The following is a 19,887-nucleotide window of genomic DNA, read 5'->3' as shown; positions in this document are numbered from 1 at the left end:
GAAGGTGTTTACAATGTTCCAACGCGTCTTTCTCATTATCAGCCGTGGGAAATGTATAGCGTTTGTAACTTTGAACGGTCATTATGGATCAAATTTAGGATTACCTCTCAGAAATGCTCTTATATAAAACCCTATATGAGTGGGGAGGGAGGAAAAAAAGACAGTGGTGTGATTTCGAGTAATTCCTAAACGATGTCCTTCGCGGCCCTTTAGATGTAAAACATTGGCCTGTCATCCTTAATGTGCAGTCTCCTATCGAGTTATAAAACCATGTGAGCAGGCTCTTTTGTGAGTGCACAATAAGAGAGAAAAGAGTCACAGGGGTCAGCAAATGAGTGAAAAAGAGGGATTAGCTCAGTGTTGTAATCCATTCACCCAGAATTCCAACTGTGTGTGCGTGTGTGTTTCGTCAAACGTGGCTGTAATAATCTTGAATGAATGGCTTACTTAAAATGTCCACCGCTAATTACAAATAAAGGGGGAAAAAAACACAGGCAATATATGGCTAAAACAACTAATTTAACACAGACTTCAAATGGAACCAAAATTCTTGTAGTTGGGGGCAAGGTTCGGGATTCTTTTGTTTCATTGGCCAGTAATGTAAAACATTTTCTGTTTGAGAAAGCGCATTGACTTTTTACATCTCCAATATATTTACAAGAGTTTAAATAATTACAAATACATTTTGAGTTGAATGACACAATCCTACAACCAACACAGGGACAAAGTCTGAGTCTGCTGATAAAAGCTAGACTAATGAGTCAGTGGGGATTTTTAATGACTTGCCTTCTTTATTGCAAATTTGTATCCCTAAACATGAGTCAGCAACTGAAGATAAATTGCTCTCACTGCGATCATGACCGCTATTGTAAGTTTTGACAACGCTGTATATCCGCCAAGAAAACCCCCCTGCATTCATAGGAAGCTATGGAAATATAAACAAATGCTCCTCTTCCTGAGGAAGTTGAACTAGATGCCGTGTTCTTTATATATGGTCACAATGTTAATTGTACTGGGAGCTGTGTTGGAGCAGCAACTGGTGGAAGTTTCCAAACTTGGTTGACGTCACTCATTGGGGGGAAGAAAAGAACTGAATGTTGGTTTGTGGCGAAAGGGTTGACTCAAGTATTTTGTCATTCATGAGACAAGGGGGGGGGTGTAGGTTGAGGGGGGCGGGCAAAGGAATGGACATTTGTGACTTGGAGTGTTGCCACAGCGACGGTATTTTATTTGTTGATGAGTGGCAGTGGTAGTGTGGTGGTTCACTAAGATGCCTTGGCGCTACTTGAGGGATCGAGTTCCAGTCAATGTCACAATAACACTCACTTGACTGGTGAAATGTTCAGAGTGTAGTCTGTCTTGCACCCTTTAAATCTACTGCTTTAGAGTTAGACTCTGAACAAAATGAGCAGGCAAGGAATTGGCCCTTTTCAGTTCACAGTTCCGAGGTTTTGACGTTGAGCCTGTTTTCACAGATCACCTTCTGTACCGATCAGTATCGCATTCAATCAGCTGGGTATCGATTCAATTTTTCCAAAATGTGACTGTCAACAACGCGTGACTGAAGGAAAAGAACAAACACTGAGAATAATGACTTGTCAGTGGTTCTGCCTTTTTTTTTGTCCGCTTGACTTTGTCATCTTGGGACTGACTACCTGTACCTTTTCGGCTTAGGAAAGATCAGACAATTACCTTGAAGTTTATAAATCCGTCCAATGTGGCGCATTGGCCCATTAGAGCCAGACTGGACCGCGACTGTACGTATTGGTAAGATGACAATTCGCTGACTTAGCATGGCTGAGAAGTTAACCACATGGTTTACACTCCATTCAAAGTGTACAAACAGACCAGGCGCTTGTATATGCTTTCTCAACGTCACTTCATGACTTGAGCTGAATCATTAACGCGAGTATTGTTTGTCTGAGCGCTCTCTGCCTCCTTCGAGACGTTTTACAAGTGTGGACACTCGTCCGAGACCGGCTGCTGACTCACTTAGCGTGGTTCATCTTCCTTCTGCGAGGTTCACACGCACATCCCGTCAAAAGATAAAATATTGTCGTCTATGTGGTCATTTTGTGTCTGATGATAGTGTCATAAAATTGACGGAAGTGCTCAGATCTCTCAAACAGTGACAATCTGAGCGAGCAAAGTCCTAAAAAAGACAACACATGCCCCTCCCTATCTATCAGCACTCAAACATTCTTGCAAGACGCTTCGATAGCAATATAGGTGAAACCTCATAGCAAGTGAATCAAAAATTCACGTCTATTGCAGTCTTTTGAGTCCCTTCCCAAATGAAGCCATCTCACATTTGTTCAGTCGAGTTCAAACCTACCTATCAACGACTAGTCTTGCTCTTAAGGCCCGACAGCCTGCATCTTTCAAATTCCACATGGCCAGTCCATAACAAAGACTTTTTTGTTGAAACGCCATAATGTCTGAGTTTTGATGATGTCATCAGGGTTGCTTCATCCAGAACACGGCAGGAAATGCAGCAACTCCGAAAAGTCTTCCTCAAATGATGCATTCGATGTGTAAAATCTGACGTCTGCAAACAGGATTACGCACTAGAAGAAGCCATTGGGCAAGTTGCCCACATTCAACTGAAATAGATGAATGCACTTTTATATCCACACTGGGATACCTCATTGAAGATAAAATAATACTTTGATTGACATCCTTAACCCGAATGAATTGCCTACATCATTTTTTAAATATTTTTCGGGATAGCAAGAAAAAAATCCATTCAGCAAACAAGTGTCCTCCCCTTCACTCCATTTAATATTTTTGGATTATGGTACCAGGACTTTAATTTAATGGTGACTTGGATGGATAATCATCCGTATTGGGCTACATTTACTGAATTTCTCTTTCTTTTATGAATGTGTCATTTGCAATGGTGTTCAACTGCGCTGTGTCATATAGTGAGTTGTCTCTATTACTCTATTTTCATTGAGAACTACTGAATATATTGGCCATGATATGCAAATTTATTACGAAGCACCTGTACAAACGAGCCCCCCCAAAAAACCGTTGTAACCTATACTTATAACAACATGCATTAATCGTTGTAGTCCTTTCCCAACTTGCTTCCTTCCCTCTCAGTCCAGTCGCAAAGCTGAGTCAAAGTTACCACACACGCAAACGTGCGCGCGCGCTCACGCACACGCACAGGAGGAAGAAGCGCAGGTCCTCGCTTAGGAAACGTGCGTTAGTGCCTGGTAAAGATCGCCGAGCTGAGTCTCTGCTGCGGCTACATTCTAACGATTCCGTCAAATGGAATAAAAAGTTGACCATGGAGTTCCTCGTCGTCTGCTTTGCGTTGATTGTCATTTGTGAGTATTGAACATTTTCTCCCCTCCAGCTTGTCTCCGCTGGGATGCGCATGCAATGTCCTTACGATCATAGGCTGTTATTGTTTTGTTTTGTTTTTTTTGTTCATACTTTGGCTGATTGAAAGTGAGTAATTGGCAATTAAAGCGAATCGCATTCTGCTTTCGCGTAAGCGCGATTAAATCGGAGAAATAACCTTCGCGTATGTAGCAAGTAAAATGTGATTTTAAAAAGTGGTGTTAAGCAAGTTAGTGTTGGGGGTAAAACAAACAAAACAGGCGTGGTTGTGCTGGTGAACGTTCACATTCCTCAACTCGTGTGCCTGTGTGGACTTGTGTGTCTGTGATAGATTCCATGTCCTCCTTCCAACTTCAAATGGATGCACTTCCTACTGCATGTGCAATTTCGCTCCTATGGGAACAAACGCAATTTGCACTATAACATCTCGCTTTTTGTTGTGTGTTGCTACAATGTCTCAAAACCGACTACTTGTCGAAACATTGGCGATTAAGCCCCCAAACAACCCACTTTATTTAATATTCGGACATTGTGTACTATTCGCTATGAGAGGATTTTCTTTAAATCATTCACTATATATCTTCCATTCATTTTCTTTTGAGAGCTACTTCATGGGCACTGATAATTACGAAGAGCAACCTGTTTGATACACACTTCTGAAATAATAATGGAATAAAATGTGCTCAAATAATGTTATTATTAATGATATTTATTTATGTACAGACACTGGTCATTTTAGTGCAATAATTAGGAAAATGGAAAGTATTACTATTTAATATTAATTTCCATAAATCTTTACCATTCACTTCTACAACATTCCTAGAAAATCCCAATGTTCCATCAATGGTGACCCTAAAATCCATGGCCTTTAGGTGTCAATAATTTATGGTGCACTTGGAGGCGCACCACCGCAGCCTTGCGTTTACATCTTACCTTAGACTTCAGGACCTTTGCTGAACACATGGCGGAATATCTATCTATCTATCTGAGTATTCATACTGCAGACGCATCACATTTATATCCATATACAAAATAGTACAAGGGCTGATTTAGGGGAGACTTATTCGTAAGGAAGTGTACTGCACAACACTTAAAGATTATTTTTTTGGAATGTCCATGAATGTGTGACGAGCATAAATATTGCAAATTCTGCATTGCTTCTAAATTTTCCAAGCTACCTGTGTTTGCTTTATTCTGCCTCTTTCTGATAGAACAAACCGTTTTTTTTTCTCAACACATACAAATGCAGTCTTTTATGTTAAACTGTCAATTTGGATCCAAGGGAATGCTCGGTTGATGGTACCAACTAAGGCTGCAACTAACAATTATGTCCGGATTCGATTAAGTTGTCCAATTTATTTAGTTTTATTAATCAATGAATTGGATTAAAAATAATTTTTATCTATTTATGAAACAAAAAAACACGTGCTTTAAGTGAATTCAAACATGTCTTCCATTTATCCAGTAAAAGTATTGGGCACAGGAAAATACATTTCTGGATTCTCTCAGCAATAGAGAGTTTAACCGAAATACATAACCGAGAGAGAATTAGACGGTACGAGAGGTTGGAAAGCAGCAAATTAATATTCCTATGAGTAATGATTTGTTTATCCATGTCTGTCTTCCGCCAGCTGACAGAATCAACCTCTCGCGCTCCTTCAACGTGGGCAGTGTGGGGGCAAAAATTTTCAGCGGGTCTCCGGTGGAGGAGTTTGGCTACACGGTCCAACAGGCCACAAACCATGAGGGCCAATGGTAACGATCATTCTTCAATGACCCATCATTACTTCCTCATGCTTCCAGACGTTTCCAAATGTGGTACACAGTGTTGTTGGCAATGTTGAGGATTTAGTTCAGTAAGTGTAAGATTAGTCCTCAGCACACACTGATTCATCGTCTGGAGGAGTGTCTTGTTTGTTTTAACGGAGCTTTGAGTGTTCAGCGTCTGAGAGAGCTGATGCAAGTGCAGTTTACTCCTCGTATGTGGTATTTTTTGACAAAGTAAGTGTATTTGTCCAAAACAGTGTGATGAGCAAGAAAGAGATAAATATTGTTGTCTGTATAGGCTTCTGGTTGGTGCTCCCTGGAGTGGTTATACTCAAAACAGGAAGGGGGATTTGTACAAGTGTCCGGTGTCGGGGTCCAGAACAAGCTGCGACAAGCTCGACCTTGCAGGTGAGGTGTGGCTTCTGGCTTGATTAACCTTTGAGCCTTACCTGTTGCCGCTCAGAATAAATGTTCCCAAATAAATTGTGCTAAATTTATTCTAAAAGCCAGTTTGCAAATCTCCCCCGCAGATTCCATCAATATTCCAGACGTGACCAACGTCAACGTCAACATGTCTCTTGGCATGACCCTGACTCGCATGCCCGCAGTCAATGGTCTGATGGTACGCATTCCGTCTGTCTTTCAATTAGTCACATTTTTTAAAGGGTTAGTCAATCCCCAAAAAGTCTTTGCTATAGTACTATATGTTCTTTGAAACGAGAAATTCTGATCAATAGGTTTCTGAACCTCTCCGGTCGGGGCCATTTTGCCATTTTTTGTTAAGAGAAAATGACCACATTTGCTCAGGGCTCAGCATCAGAAAACAGGTGAGCTGAGATTGGTCGTTACCTGAGCCCTGAGCAATTGCGATGTCATTTTCAGTCGTCAGAAACTGACAAAATGGCCGCCCCCTGAGATGGCTAATAACAGGTGGATTTCCCTGCTTAACTCATCTTCCACCATGACTTCCCCTTTAAGGAGATCCATAAAAAATACAGTAAAATACGAAATAACAATGTGTTGGGGGTGTAGAAGCAAAGAAGGACAGGAAGGAGACTAAACAAGCGATTAAAAATAAAAGGATGTGTTGGTATCTGACTGTCTTCTGGAAACAATAGAGGAAGTGGTTGAGAGGAGGATGCTAAAAAAAAAAAAATCTATACCTCACCCTCTGCATGTGATAGCGATGGCTTTAATAGCAAGCAACAGTGCACAGTAGTAATAATAATTAATGTAGCATTGGGTTCTTTCGCTTAATATTGCCGTACGTATTTTAAATGTTTCCCTCATAAATACCAGTGCAATGCCATTCATTTAGTTTTTTGGTTCAATTCTAAAAGTGAAACTCACAGTTTATAAATAATGTGTTTTCATTTTTATGTCATTTTGAGATTAAAGTTTACAGCTATCGAAAACCCCAAATTCAGCATCTAAAAATATATATTAAAAAACGCTAAAAATGATTTCTAATTGATAAATTAAATGAGAATTATCCTATTTTTGTATGAAACGATTAATCAATTAGTAGATGATTTCTTATGTTAACATCACTTTTTCTATGAAAACACACGGCTATTTTCAATGAATCCGAGATTTTAAAGTCTAGCTATTGTTAATATGCTAAAAAAAATTTGGTCCTCTTTCAAAAATAAGTGCATTTCAATATGATCCCTAAACGTTTGAACACTATTATAAGACTCCCACATACCCGTAATTCGTTACCCACAAGTTGTAGATATTCTTTTGCAAAATGCCACTATATACAACGGTATATTTTCATGGAAAACATGAAATTGCCTGAGTGAACCCAAAACCTTTAACTGTCAGAGTTCTGGAAAAACATCAACCCTGTTTCAGGCTACCGTGGACAAAACGGGATAGTATAGGAGGGGCAAGCAAGCCATGATTATTATGCATGCCGATGAGATATTTGTAAAAAGAAATTGCTGCAAATGTAAGATGGGGTGAACACAACAAAACCTGACTGTGATGTAAATGTTAGACAACCTGGTGGCTGTCTGTGGTGGGACGGGATGCATATTAATTTGCACACATTAGTCCTCACACTACCCATCTATAACTCAACAACATGTTCCAATGCAGGAATGGACTTTATGTTGTCAGTAGTTGTATAATAAAACCAACAAAATACAAAAGTTCATTCTCCTAAAATATTTTTCCAGAACTGTCAATACTTGCATTCATTTATTCCAGTAGTAAATTCCAAAAATGAAACGACACAAATATATGAAAATTGTCTTCCATCTTGTCTCACCATGCAGACATGTGGTCCCCTTTGGGCACAAAAGTGTGGCGATCAAAACTTCTACCCAGGAATATGCTCAAGACTGAGCCCCCTCTTTCAGCCTCAACCTGCCTTCGCTCCTGCCGTCCAGAGTGAGAGCCCCGAAAAATAATTGTCATCCACGTACTCTGCGCATGTGATACCGTTGAATCCTCCTCAGTTGCGTGAGACTGCTCGCTTTAGATGTTGTCTGCCTCCTCTGCAGCTTGTGGAGGCCCAATGGACATTGTGATCGTATTGGACGGCTCCAATAGCATCTATCCTTGGGCTCCAATGAGGGAGTTCATTGAGAAACTCTTACCAACTCTTGAAATCGGACCCCAAAACACCCAGGTGAGACCATCTTTGGTCCTCCGTCGCACACTCCATATAGCTTCCTGTGACGCTACCGCCCTGGCACACATGCGCATTCCATGAGGGCGCTCCGTGGGGAACAAGCTTTTTTTTTCCTGCCGTACTACAATAAAGTGTAATTACACATCCACTCCAGTAGTTGGCAGTGGCGCTCTCATTGCCCATTGTGCGAGTATTAACTCTACAATGCAATGAAAATGCTATTATTTATAGTTGCGGTGGAGAGTTGGCGGTAGGGTGGGGGCGCGAATAGTGTTCTTCTTGCTTGGTCGGGGCATAACAGAAAATAATTAAGAAGCACTTTGTTAAGGGCAAAATCTGTCATCATCTCATCCCACTGTGTGTTTGTGTGTGGCCAGGTCAGTGTCATTCAGTATGCGGTCGAGCCCAAAATTGAATTCACGCTGAACCAGTACGGAACCAGAGAGCAATTGCTGAACGCAGCATCCAAACTCACACAAATGCAAGGTTCTTCCACCAATACCTTCCATGCCATTCAGTATGCCAGGTTGGTGTTGCAGCATGACGAACATCTGTGCACATATGCATTCTGTATCTATGTTTTAGAATTGTTTATCGGTGTGTTTGTGTGCGTTTGCTCTTGAAGTCAGTGGGGTTTTAATCCGACCTACGGTGCCCGCCCGAGAGCTTCCAAGGTGATGGTGGTGGTCACTGACGGCGAGTCCCATGACCAAGCCTTCCGAGATACAGTCATCGGTGAATGTGAAAAGCAAGGAATCACCCGCTTCGGTATCGCTGTGAGTGTAGACCAGCCGTGCCATTTTTTCCACTGGTGGTATAAGCGTACATTCGGTAGTAAAGTCAAATTCAGTCCCGTTGCCCATAGTTCAATTTGATATATTTATTCCAAAATTCCAATATTCTTTTTATTCCAATATTTAATGTAAAACTTATCTATATTCATGTTATATTAGTTTGGTTTAAAACAAGTGCCTTTTTTTATTTGGGGATTTTCATTGCCAGTCGTCCCAACCAGACAGAGTGTATAGTAATTCACAAAAGCAAATGACTGAGCTTACATCATTTTGCCAAACTCTTTCAAGTTGAGGGAAGCACGAACTAAAAGCACGAAGCTGTGTACTCTGCAGTGTGGCCACAATTACCTTGAAAAAGTCACTTTGTTTCTTTACTGATTGTTTGCTTTAAAAGTAACTGAGTTAGATTACAAGTTAATTTAATAGTTATATTCAGCAGATACCGACAACCCTGCTGAACATAAAAATGACTCATGGTTTTGCCACTGAAGTGGAAATGTGGTTTTTAACAGCGATATTTAAAGGGGAAGTCAACCCCCTAAAATGTTCTATTTGCCTTCACTTAGCATTCTGATCAATAATGCGTTTGTGAAATATGAGTTACACAGTAAAATCCACCCGTGCTGAGCCATCTCAGGGGGCGGCCATTTTGTCACACTCTGCAACTGAAAATGGTAACAACCAGTCATGGCTCACCTGTTTTCTCGAGCTGAGTGGTGAGCAACTCTGATGTCATTTTCAGTGGACACAAGTGACAAAATGGCCAAACCCTGAGATGGATAAAATGCAATATTAATCATAATGTAATATATCAACTAGTGGGCCTAATAAGAAAATATTCTTGAGAAGAAATTTGGGGGAGTGACTTCCCATTTAAGAAAAAAATTGGTTTATATAAAATAAAATGATTACACATGACATTTTTAACAAAACAGATCAACTCAGTTGTATCGAATCTAACTTGTTTCACTTGGTATTGCCTAAAAGAACATCAAGACTTTCAATCTTGAGGGGGCATAATACTGCACAGCTCCCACAGTGCTGAAAAGGAGGCATTTTCCACTTCTTGCACATTGGAAATGTCCTTAATTGATTTTCAACACTTTATAGAGGTTAATAATATGCAAAAAAATGTGAAAACATTTGAAATTGACCATATTTGGACATAAAGTTTACACTTGACAGATCTGAACTATTACACCACAATAGACAGATCTGATAAAGCAGTTCACTTTTGTATGGCTATCTGCATGTGTAAGCTTCCGCTTTTGTTTTGTGGGTAACCCCCCCCCCCTCATGTCAGTCCACTGGCTGGCAATTTGTGGCTGCTCACTCACTCACACACTGAACTATTTGCTCCCGTTGTCACTTAGGTGCTGGGTTACTACACCCGAAACAACATCGACACTGAAAACCTCATCAAAGAAATCAAGTCCATCGCCAGCGCGCCTACAGAAAATTACTTTTTTAACGTGTCTGAAGAAGCGGCCCTGTCCAACATTGCCGGAACGCTGGGCAGCCGCATCTTCAACATAGAAGGTGCATATTTTATTTATTATTTCTAATCTTACCTTTTTCTCAGCACATCCTGGTTGATTCTCATCCAGACATGTGTGCTCCTCTTTGCATTTGTTTCCGTTTGTGTTCAATAAAGGCACTGGAAAGGGGGGTGACAATTTCAACATGGAGATGTCCCAGGTGGGCTTTAGCGCTCACTACTCCAGCAAAAAGGTACATCGAGACTTCCATTTGACTCTTTGAACCTCAGTGTCCATCTGTGATAGGATTTATATGACTATCTACTTAAATCTGCAGGGTAAAATGATGCTTTACGATCCCTGGAATTGTAAAACAGCAATCATCCTAACCATAAACACGTGTTGGAAATGATCTTTTTAGATTGTCCTGAATCAAAACTTTAACAACAATAATTGTGTCAAGTGCTTGTTGCTATTTATTAGCCTCGAATTTGTCATTCAGCAGTATTCTGATCGCTAATCGCATATCTTTAGCATCTTGTTTTCCAAGCGGCCAATTTACGAAGGACTTTCAACTCGTCAGTGGCTGACCTATCACATTTGGTGGAGCAGCTAGTAAGTTGACACAGTCTCCACGCATCAGCGTGAGGACGAGAGTACGAAAACAAGATGGTTGTGGATGAGCATTGCGATTAGCCTCGCCAGCTTCCACTCCAAAATAAAGCGCATAACAGTAATCTAGCCTAGACGTAACGAAGGCATGGATTACTGTTTCTTAGTACTGCTGGGAAAGAACGGGCTTCACCTTAGCCCACTGCCTAAGATGAACAGAGCTGGATCGAACAACAGCATTGATTTGCCGATCCAATTTAAAATCACTGTCCTATTCCAAACTCAAGTTTGAGACTGTTGGTTTTAGATACGATGCCAGGGGGGCAAGGTCAACAGGGTTGAAAGTAGAAGGCCACCTAGGCCGAACACCACACCGTAGCATCACATATTCGATTATTAAGATGTTTAAAAACTCTTTGGTCGATTTGCTGTTAAAGGACATGATGATGCTGGGAGCGGTGGGTGCCTATGGTTGGGCTGGGACTGTCGTCCACCAGATGGGCTCCAAAGTGGATGTTCTCCCCGTCTCCGCATTTGAGGGAACGCTTCAAGATCGAAACCACAGCTCCTTACTGGGTATTAAACGTTGCTCTCATCACAAAATACGGCACACTTCAAATCCTTGGATGGCTTCTTTTGTTTGATCTGACTTCTTTTCAGGTTACTCCGTCTGCATGCTGAGTGATGGCACTACAGAATATTTTGTGGCCGGTGCGCCTCGCTCCAACCACTCCGGACAAGTCATCGTCTACAGCTTCAATGCCCGCAAGCAATTCGCTATCATCGACTCGGAACGAGGAAAGCAGGTAGTGCGAGCAACCAGAATGACGTTGATCAGTTTGAAGTCACACAACAGTGAGCCGATTTTTGCGTTCTAGATTGGAGCTTATTTTGGCAGCGTCCTGTGTTCGCTGGATGTCAACAAAGACGGGGTGACGGACCTGCTGCTGGTTGGCGCGCCCATGTTCATGAGCGAGCAGAAGAGAGAGCAAGGGCGTGTTTACATTTTCACCGTCACCAAGGTAACAATCGATCAACCATCCATTTTCTGCAGTATACAGCTTGCCCTATGCAGGGTCTAAAAGGGCAAACTTTTGCATTTAATTTTTAAAACAGACAAATAGACCAAGGTCATTTGCAGCTGAGGTAAGATGTGGAAAAAATAAAAATAAATAATGAATCATGTAAAATGTCTGAGTACATTTATTTATTTATTTATTTATTTCATTAATTTTTTTATTTTGTATTTTTATGTTTATTTTGTATTTATTTTTTTATTATTTCCACTGCAGAGGGGAAGCTCTTGTACACCGAGTATAATGACAATAAAGAGCATTCTGATTCTGATTCTGATTAAAAAAAAAATAAAACTACAGTTTAAATTATCATAAAAGTTGTACATGCGCAGTAAATCTCTCCAATGCAAGAGCATGCTACCCTATCCTGAACCGTGTCCTTTTTTTTTTTCTCTCATCCATGTAATTTTCTGCATTCTGCTCTGAAGGGCATCCTGAATGAGCAAGGATTCCTCAAAGGATCTCCTCCGACTGAGAACGCACGTTTCGGGATGGCCATGTCGGCCATTCCCGACCTGGACCTTGATGGTTATAATGACGTCGCTGTCGGAGCGCCTCTAGAGGACAAAGGAAGAGGCGTCGTCTACATCTACAATGGGAGGAAGACGACATTAGACAAGCAGTTCTCACAGGCACAGACATGTTCTTTGTGGATGTTGTGATCCTTAAATGATGGATGCAAATTCCATGACCTGACTGGTTGTTTCCTCTGTTTCCAGAGAATACTCGGTTCTAAAATGGATCCTCAATTAAAGTTTTTTGGGAGGTCCCTCGATAGCTACAAGGACTTGAATGGTGACACTCTCGCAGACATCTCCGTGGGTGCATATGGAAAAGTGGTTCAACTCTGGTGAGACAAAGTCAATAACTTGCATATACCCATTTAAATGCTCATAGTGCTTGTGTGAGCTTTCTTCAAGTACGCCAGCTTCCTCACACATTTCAAAAACATACGTTAGCCACTCATTCACTGCCAGTGACGGATATCAAAGCCAACATTTATTTTACCTGGGCTGGCAGTGAATGAGTTAAAGACTAAATTGCCCAATGTTGTGTATATGAGTAAAAATTGAGTCAAGTTAGCACTCTGTGGAAAACAGGTGGAATGGATGGAGCTCATGCTTTTTGAAATTGCCGTCCAGGTCCCGAGGCGTGGCCACCCTCTCAGCCACTGCTTCCTTTAAACCCGAGAAGATCAACATTTTCAGCAAAGCGTGTGACGTCGGTGGACGCAAAATGTCCTGTTTCAACACCAACCTCTGTTTCAGCCCAACCTTCAGGCCCAAAAATCCAGTTGGACCCATCGGTAAGTCCAATTGACTTTATTTTCTTGTCAACAACTGAAAAGGTCATTAACGGTGGACTCTAAAGTGTGTTTTTTCTTTTGCAGATATCACCTACACGTTGACTCTGGATGCCGATTTGCAGGCTTCACGTGTCACCTCTCGAGGACTTTTCATGACAAATAATGAGCGCTTGCTTTCGGGGAACCTAAAGATATCTACAGTGCAGTGTCAAGACTTCCAAGTCTACGTACAGGTAGTAGCTGACTGGTTATCTGGCAATGGAATATGGGCTTAAGAAACCAAAAAAAAAATAATGATTCACATTGTTTAGACCTTTACCAGTCGAGTTGGAATATAGCAAATGGTGGCCTAAGACTTGCGCTCAGTAGAAATAAAAATCATTTTGTATGGATGATTTGCTACCAGAGTCAAGTATTGGACTACCACTTAGTTTGATTGTGTGCTTTTTCACAGCTCTGATTGGAAAAGATCACTTGGTATGTTTGTTTTTCCATTAGGAGACACCCGATTTTGTCAATTCACTCAGTTTGAAAGTGGAAATTGAGCAGCAGAACGCCAACGCGAACCCAGTCCTTGACGTCTACTCTCTGACTGCTTGGGAATTCTTCGTAAGTTGCCCGGCCGTCTTTTTTTTTTTTTTTTAAATTCTTCTCTAGAGTAAACGGTGATTTTGCAGACACTCGTAAAAGATGACATAACCTGACGATTGCTGTCTCCAAGCACCTTTTACAACAAGCTCAGTTCGGCAATGCCGGAAGTTTTCAATCAAACATAGAAATGTTGTGTGTTTCCCAACCGGGAAAAATTAATTATTTCTTACAAACAATGTATCGTTGTTCATGTACAGTATAGTGCCATCAACCTCTATCTACAAACAGACCAATAAAAAACTCTCCACTAGATAGCAGAAGGTACAATAAATCTGTAACTGCACAGGATAAGGCACGGCCTCGTTTGTCGTCACTCAAAGTAATTGCAATTGTGGGTCAATTGTCATCAGGTCATTGTTATTTGAGTTTCTACATTGTTTCGTGATGTGCTGTGCGGTGAGATTGTGTGTGCCTTGGCTCTATACTAGTTAGTTTACAAGAGAATTGTGATATTTAAGTAAACCAAATTTTTGCTTGTGTTTTGACACGTTTTAGATCCCCTTCACAAAAGATTGCGGCTCTGATGAGGTGTGTGTCAGTGATCTGGTGCTGAGTGTGAAAACGGACACAAAGGGGACCAGGTGAGCTGGACCAATGACCTCTGTCAGTTTTAAATTCACAGGAGTGAATGTCGAAGAATGTTTGGCGTAAATGTTGATTAATTCTTAAGCCCTGAAATGACAATTTGTCGAGTTTTTTCTATTTGATGTCATGTTTAAAACTGTCTCGTGTTCTCAATTGTTACGTTTTCCTTGGTTGACGCAGTGGAAAATTGATGTTCAAATAATTAATTGACTTCCTTTTGTTTTCAGGAAAAATGTGTTGTGATTCCCAAAATGCAGAAATTGAATGGCATCCCATAATAATGTGAGTTTATGTGTTCCAGCTCAGCTCCTTTTCTGGTCAGCGCCAATAAGCGGGAGCTCTCATTTGAGGTCACCGTGAAGAATAAAAAAGAAAATGCTTACAACACGCAAGTGTTGGCCACATATTCGGGCAACCTCTTCTACTCCTCTGTATTTCCTCCCGTAAGTAGTATCTTATTATACATGTTTCTGTATTATTGTTATTATAAAAAAAATATTATCAAGATGTTTATATTTCCATCGAAATTTTGATGTTGAACTGAAAGGTTGTAGCATTTACTGACATTTTTGGGAACTGGAGCTACTGAGAACATTAAAGATATAAATCAATCAATCAAATAAACTTGCATTTGGTTCTAATATAATGAGAACTTATTAAATGCTAGCAGCTGTTATGATAACGTCGAGTGAAATACTAACCGAATTAGACACAGTCCTGAGGCCAATTGTTTCAGGTTTTGCATCTTCTGGTGTTATTTTTATAGAAAATGATATGCTAAGATGGTAACATTTGCAATTATGACACTTATGCTAACAGGCTAAGTGCATTTTTGAGTGTGGAAGGGAAAATGATAAAATCAGAAAATTGTAAAATGTCTCCATAAATTTGGGAATTTTACCTTGGGAAATGTGGAATTCTGGGAAAGGTGTGAATTTGGGGACTGAAATTCTGAAAATTGGAGACTGTTGAAAAATCCATGCCAGGATGGTTTCAGTCGGTTGAAAAATGAGGACAGGTGCGTGAGAAAGGTAAACGTAAATGTTCATGTGAGATTTTTTTTTTTTCCAAAAATCCGAAAATTTGAAATTTGGGGAAAAGTTGTCCCAAGATGTCCTGAATGAACTGATAAGTTTGAATCAGTTAAGAATGATAGTAGTGCGATTATTTTATGGACTGAATCTTTTACAGACACAAGGAGTCAAATGCACCTCAACGCAAGAGCAAACTGTTGTTTGCCAAGTGGGATACCCGGCCTTGAAAAAAGACCAAATGGTTAGCGCACGAATACTCACCACCTTTATTTTCTCTTTGACGTAAGCTTCTTTTGCTCAAATTTGTGTTTTTTCTTCCCAGATGAAGTTTCAGCTCAATTTTGAATACAACCTCAATCATCCGCTGAATCGGGCAAAGGTCACATTTGAGGCTAAAAGGTGAACTACTGGCACTAATGACTAGAAAAAAAATAATGTTGCTTAAATTCTTATTTGATAATAAATGTGTGCTTGCATTATGTTCGTTGCTGTTTTGCAGTGACAGTAGAGAGCAAGTCCCCGCAGACAACCAAGTGGACGTGTCCATTCCTCTGCAATACGATGCAGCCATTGTTTTATCAAGGTGATTTTTTTTTTTCTTGAATCAATACAAATCCCTCAAACCTAAGCACGAGTCATAAAATAATTCACTCATGCCAATCAAGTCCCCGGGTTTATGAGAAACTTGATAGCCTTGAAGCAATAAAGTCCATTTGAACAATACAAAATGGATTTCCTGTTTTATTCTTTGCAGGAAGTCAAACATCAACTTCTACGTAGCAAATTCAACCATCGCACCGGAAACAACGGTGAAAACATTGGATGACATTGGACCCGAGTTTAACTTCACCGTCAAGGTGCGATAAATGACTAAAATGTTGACTGTACACAAGAACATTCCTAACGTGACTTATTCAAAACGTCACTCGACTTGAAATTGGTTCATTTCAAAGGTTTCCACAGGAAACTTTCCAGTCAGCCTCCTCTACCTGACCATCTCTCTACCAATGAGCACCAAGGGAGGAAATCCACTCTTCTATCTCACCAGTGTGGACACGCAAGCTGTGAGTTGTTGGATAAATGAATTTGCATTGTCAGTGTAGGACACTATTCAGATGAGGTACTAAAACCACAATTTCTTTTTTGGGCACTCCAAATTTTTTGACTTCTCAAATATCTCATCGATGAGTTATTGACTCTAGGCGTGTCGATTTTGGGAGTTGAACATGCAAAATAGCCTGTTATTAGCTGAACTTCGGATTTATTGTTTGTTTTAATCAGCGTGAGCAATAATTAACACCTGCTGATAAATATGGCTTAAAGTAACTGAGTAAAAGTAGTATTTGTTACCAAAAGTAAAGGTAAAAAGTATGTTGCATTAAACTCTACTCTGACCACTACAATGTATCCAAAAAGTTACTTAAAGGGGACGTTAAGCCTAAAAAAGATTTTGCAATAATATGTTCTATGCGCCTTCACTATAATATAAACATGGAATTCTTATTAAAATTGCGTTTGTGAAATATGACTTAAACAGCAAATTCCACCCGTGTTTAGCCATCTCAAGGAGCGGCCATTTTGTCGCTCTTGTCAACTGAAAATGACGTCACGGTAGCTCAGGTAACCTCACCTGTTTTCTGAAGTTGAGTCTAATTAGTTTTTAGCTGAGCCCTGAGCAACTGTGATGTCATTGACAAAATGGCCGCCCCCTGAGGTGTACAAAAACAGGTGGATTTTACTGATTAACTCATATTCCAAAAACGTCATATTAATCACAAGGCTGCAAGTGGGGCTGCGTATATTCTTTAGAATTTTTTGGGCTGACCTACCCTTTAAAGAAGAAAATAAATCTCGTTCCTACCTACCTCCGCTCACTTAGTCTTTCATACAGCAATTTGACGACAAGTGGTTTATGAAACATTCCTAACATGTAGCTAACCGTTCTCCATGCGCAAGGGTGGTTCTTTCAGCTGTGATACCAGCGGCCTGGTGGACCCACTGAGAATCGGAGTCAAGAACCACCAAGCCTCCTTCACCGAGGAGAGTCTCCGAGGCATCGAGAAACTGGTTGGTCACTGCACAGAACTTCATCATTTTACTTTACGTGATTGTTGAATATATTTCGAAAATGTCTTCATTGCGCCGTTGCTTATATTGGCGGATGTGTTTCTTGTTTCAATTCCAGGATTGCCAGAGTGCAAAGTGCGAGCAAATCAAATGTCTCCTCAAAGACGCTGATGTCACCAGCAACTACTATGTGAAAGTTAAAACGAGGATTTGGAGTGGGACGTTCATTACGGTATTCCGTTTGATGAGCTCATGTTGTACCGTGTTACGTGATGGTGGTCATGTTTAAAGCTCACCATTTGTGCCTTTGTTAGGCGGCCTATCAGACCACGGAGCTCATCTCCACTGTTGAAGTCGAAAGCTCCAACCCCGATTTATTCATCGTCAGCCTCAAAGAGCTGCCGGTAAAGTCACATGGCATCAAGCTCACGAATTCCAGCTGACCACGGAAAGACTTTTTGTCTGGATTTGTAACAGGTGGTGGTCACAGTGAGCAAACCAGGAGCGACGGGCGACGTTCCGGTGGGAGTGATTGTTGGCAGTGTGATCGGTGGGCTGGCACTATTGGGCCTGGCTGTTGCTCTGCTGTGGAAGGTCAGCTCATGTCCACTTTGTGAATGTGGAGCAAATTCACATTTTTTCCATGAATACTCAAACTTCACCTTGACACTGAGTGCCATTCAAGGTCACATTTTCCCGTTGCTCCTTACCCTCTTTGATTTCAACGTGCATATTTTTTCCCCTAGTTTGGATTCTTCAAAAGGAAATACCAACAGCTGCAAAAAGACGCTGATGCGCAGAGCCACGCATACGAGGACGGGGTGTTGTGAGCTGTCACCACATCAACAAACTTGCTCCTTCATTCTCCGCTGGATGCTTACTGGTACTTCTCAAGCGCACTGACCAACAGAAATATTCTCCATCTTCCTGTTTGGTTGTTTTGCACAGTTCTTTGGATTTCTTCAGAGACTTCTTTCCCCTTTGAACAAATGTTTATGTGGGGAGAAAGGAAACATACAATAAGATCATTCTTTTTTGTACCCCACAGGTTTCAACACTGGTAATGAAAAAAAAACAATACCATTAACTGTAATCTAGCTGTTTTTTTTTTTTTATTTCTACTTAGGCTCAGTTGAAGACACAATAGGTGGTGCGCTGCATGCATAAACTACTGCCGTGACTGATACTCAGGGCTTTTTCTTTCTTTTGGAGTGATTGAATTCTGCTGGGGCAGCATATTGGAATCTTCGCTTAGCATATCTGCCTAACGCTTCTGAGGCTTAGGCTTCCAACATGCCAGCATGTTCTGCTACATTCGAAAAGCACGCATGTTGGTTGAATTGAAAACTTGAAATTGTCCATTAGGTGTGGATGATTTCAGGAAGCAAATTGCCCCCCTCCACCCAAGCAGTGCCGCCCTCGTGCTGCCGCACATGTCGCACATGTCAAAAACTGCTACCGTGTGGGCACAGTTCCAATTCCGTGATGGATTGCTGTACGTATGAATGTTAATGATGTCTGTCAAATGAGGACAAGCCCTCTCAAAATGTATGGATGGGGGAATCAGTCGTGAAAATGCACAAACATAAATATGCGTGTTTCTTCAATTTTTTTGATGTATATACTGTAAAATGAAATGATGGTTGAGGTTTTATGTTTGAATTCTATGAGTGATACTTTTGTATTTATGTGTTTAGTTGGGGGCTTTAAAACTGGATGCTTTTTGAATAGGCACAAAGCAATGGTCGAGTACTTAAAACACTATCAAATGAGAAAATGACCAAATGAAAATGATTTTGTTTGAACTTGATATCATGCTCCCTCTTTCTTTTTGGACATTTGTAGCAAGCTTTGTCACAAGGGAGGAGCGCAAGTGTGTACTGGCGCACTTTGACCACAAGAGGGCAGCAAGATCTAAATTACTGATTGGCTTTCCTAAGCACTTTTTTAAACAATTACAATTTAAAACTAATTTGTGATTATATTGGATTATCTTAATAAAGACAAATGCGACTCACAAAAATCATTGTAGCTACTAATAAAGTATGCAGGTCGCTTTTGCTGACTGGGTAAGTTTTGTCTCTCAAAGTTTGGGGTTCCAGAAAATTGTCCTTTTAAAAGCTCTAAGAAAATGTGTGTTTTCGTCTTTGGCTCTATGGACAATTTTGTTGTATTGTGCTTATTTTAAGGAGTGTGTGTGTGTGTGTGTGTGTGTGTGCGTGTGTGTGTGCATTATAATTCTGAAAATGTGGATATTGATGATTCAAAACAAAAAAACAAAACAAAAGAGGGAGGAAACCTGATGACAGGTACAGCCTCAATGGTACAATTTTGTATGTAAATCTGCAATAGTGATGTTGTCCAACATTTGTTTACCTTTGATCGCACTTTGTCCTTATTACACTAAAGGTTGGGTGTTTTTCTTTGTCTTTGTGCTGTGGAATGCCTTTGAATGTTTTCTCGACAACTTCATTTGGATTTTAATCTTGTGAGTGCATGAATTTTATTAATGAGCGCCGGCTACC

The 19,887-nt window shown here is 40.6% G+C and overlaps 1 protein-coding gene across 1 annotated transcript; it reads left to right on the top strand.

Moving 5' to 3' along the window:
• The first annotated feature begins 3,167 nt into the window (after positions 1-3,167).
• On the top strand, positions 3,168-18,430 carry itga2.2 (integrin, alpha 2 (CD49B, alpha 2 subunit of VLA-2 receptor), tandem duplicate 2). Its single transcript, XM_088290984.1, has 30 exons — positions 3,168-3,335; positions 4,983-5,106; positions 5,417-5,526; positions 5,649-5,740; positions 7,401-7,515; positions 7,629-7,756; positions 8,137-8,285; positions 8,385-8,535; positions 9,927-10,092; positions 10,208-10,284; positions 11,081-11,219; positions 11,304-11,449; positions 11,522-11,665; positions 12,148-12,351; positions 12,439-12,569; positions 12,862-13,025; positions 13,110-13,258; positions 13,524-13,634; positions 14,172-14,257; positions 14,563-14,704; positions 15,453-15,536; positions 15,618-15,694; positions 15,795-15,878; positions 16,050-16,152; positions 16,249-16,359; positions 17,252-17,362; positions 17,481-17,594; positions 17,677-17,766; positions 17,840-17,956; positions 18,109-18,430. Exons 1-30 carry the CDS (start codon positions 3,296-3,298, stop codon positions 18,190-18,192), a joined length of 3,543 nt encoding a protein of 1,180 aa, XP_088147110.1. The 5' UTR covers positions 3,168-3,295; the 3' UTR covers positions 18,193-18,430.
• The last annotated feature ends 1,457 nt before the right edge of the window (positions 18,431-19,887 follow it).

This window comes from Idiotropiscis lumnitzeri, chromosome 1 (genome assembly GCF_059441095.1).
Source record: "Idiotropiscis lumnitzeri isolate Australia: NSW breed Sydney's pygmy pipehorse chromosome 1, RoL_Ilum_1.0, whole genome shotgun sequence".
In the NCBI taxonomy this organism is placed as follows: Eukaryota; Metazoa; Chordata; class Actinopteri; order Syngnathiformes; family Syngnathidae; genus Idiotropiscis; species Idiotropiscis lumnitzeri.
The sequence above is the reverse complement of the archived record's forward strand: the minus strand, read 5'-3'. Positions and strand labels throughout refer to the sequence as shown.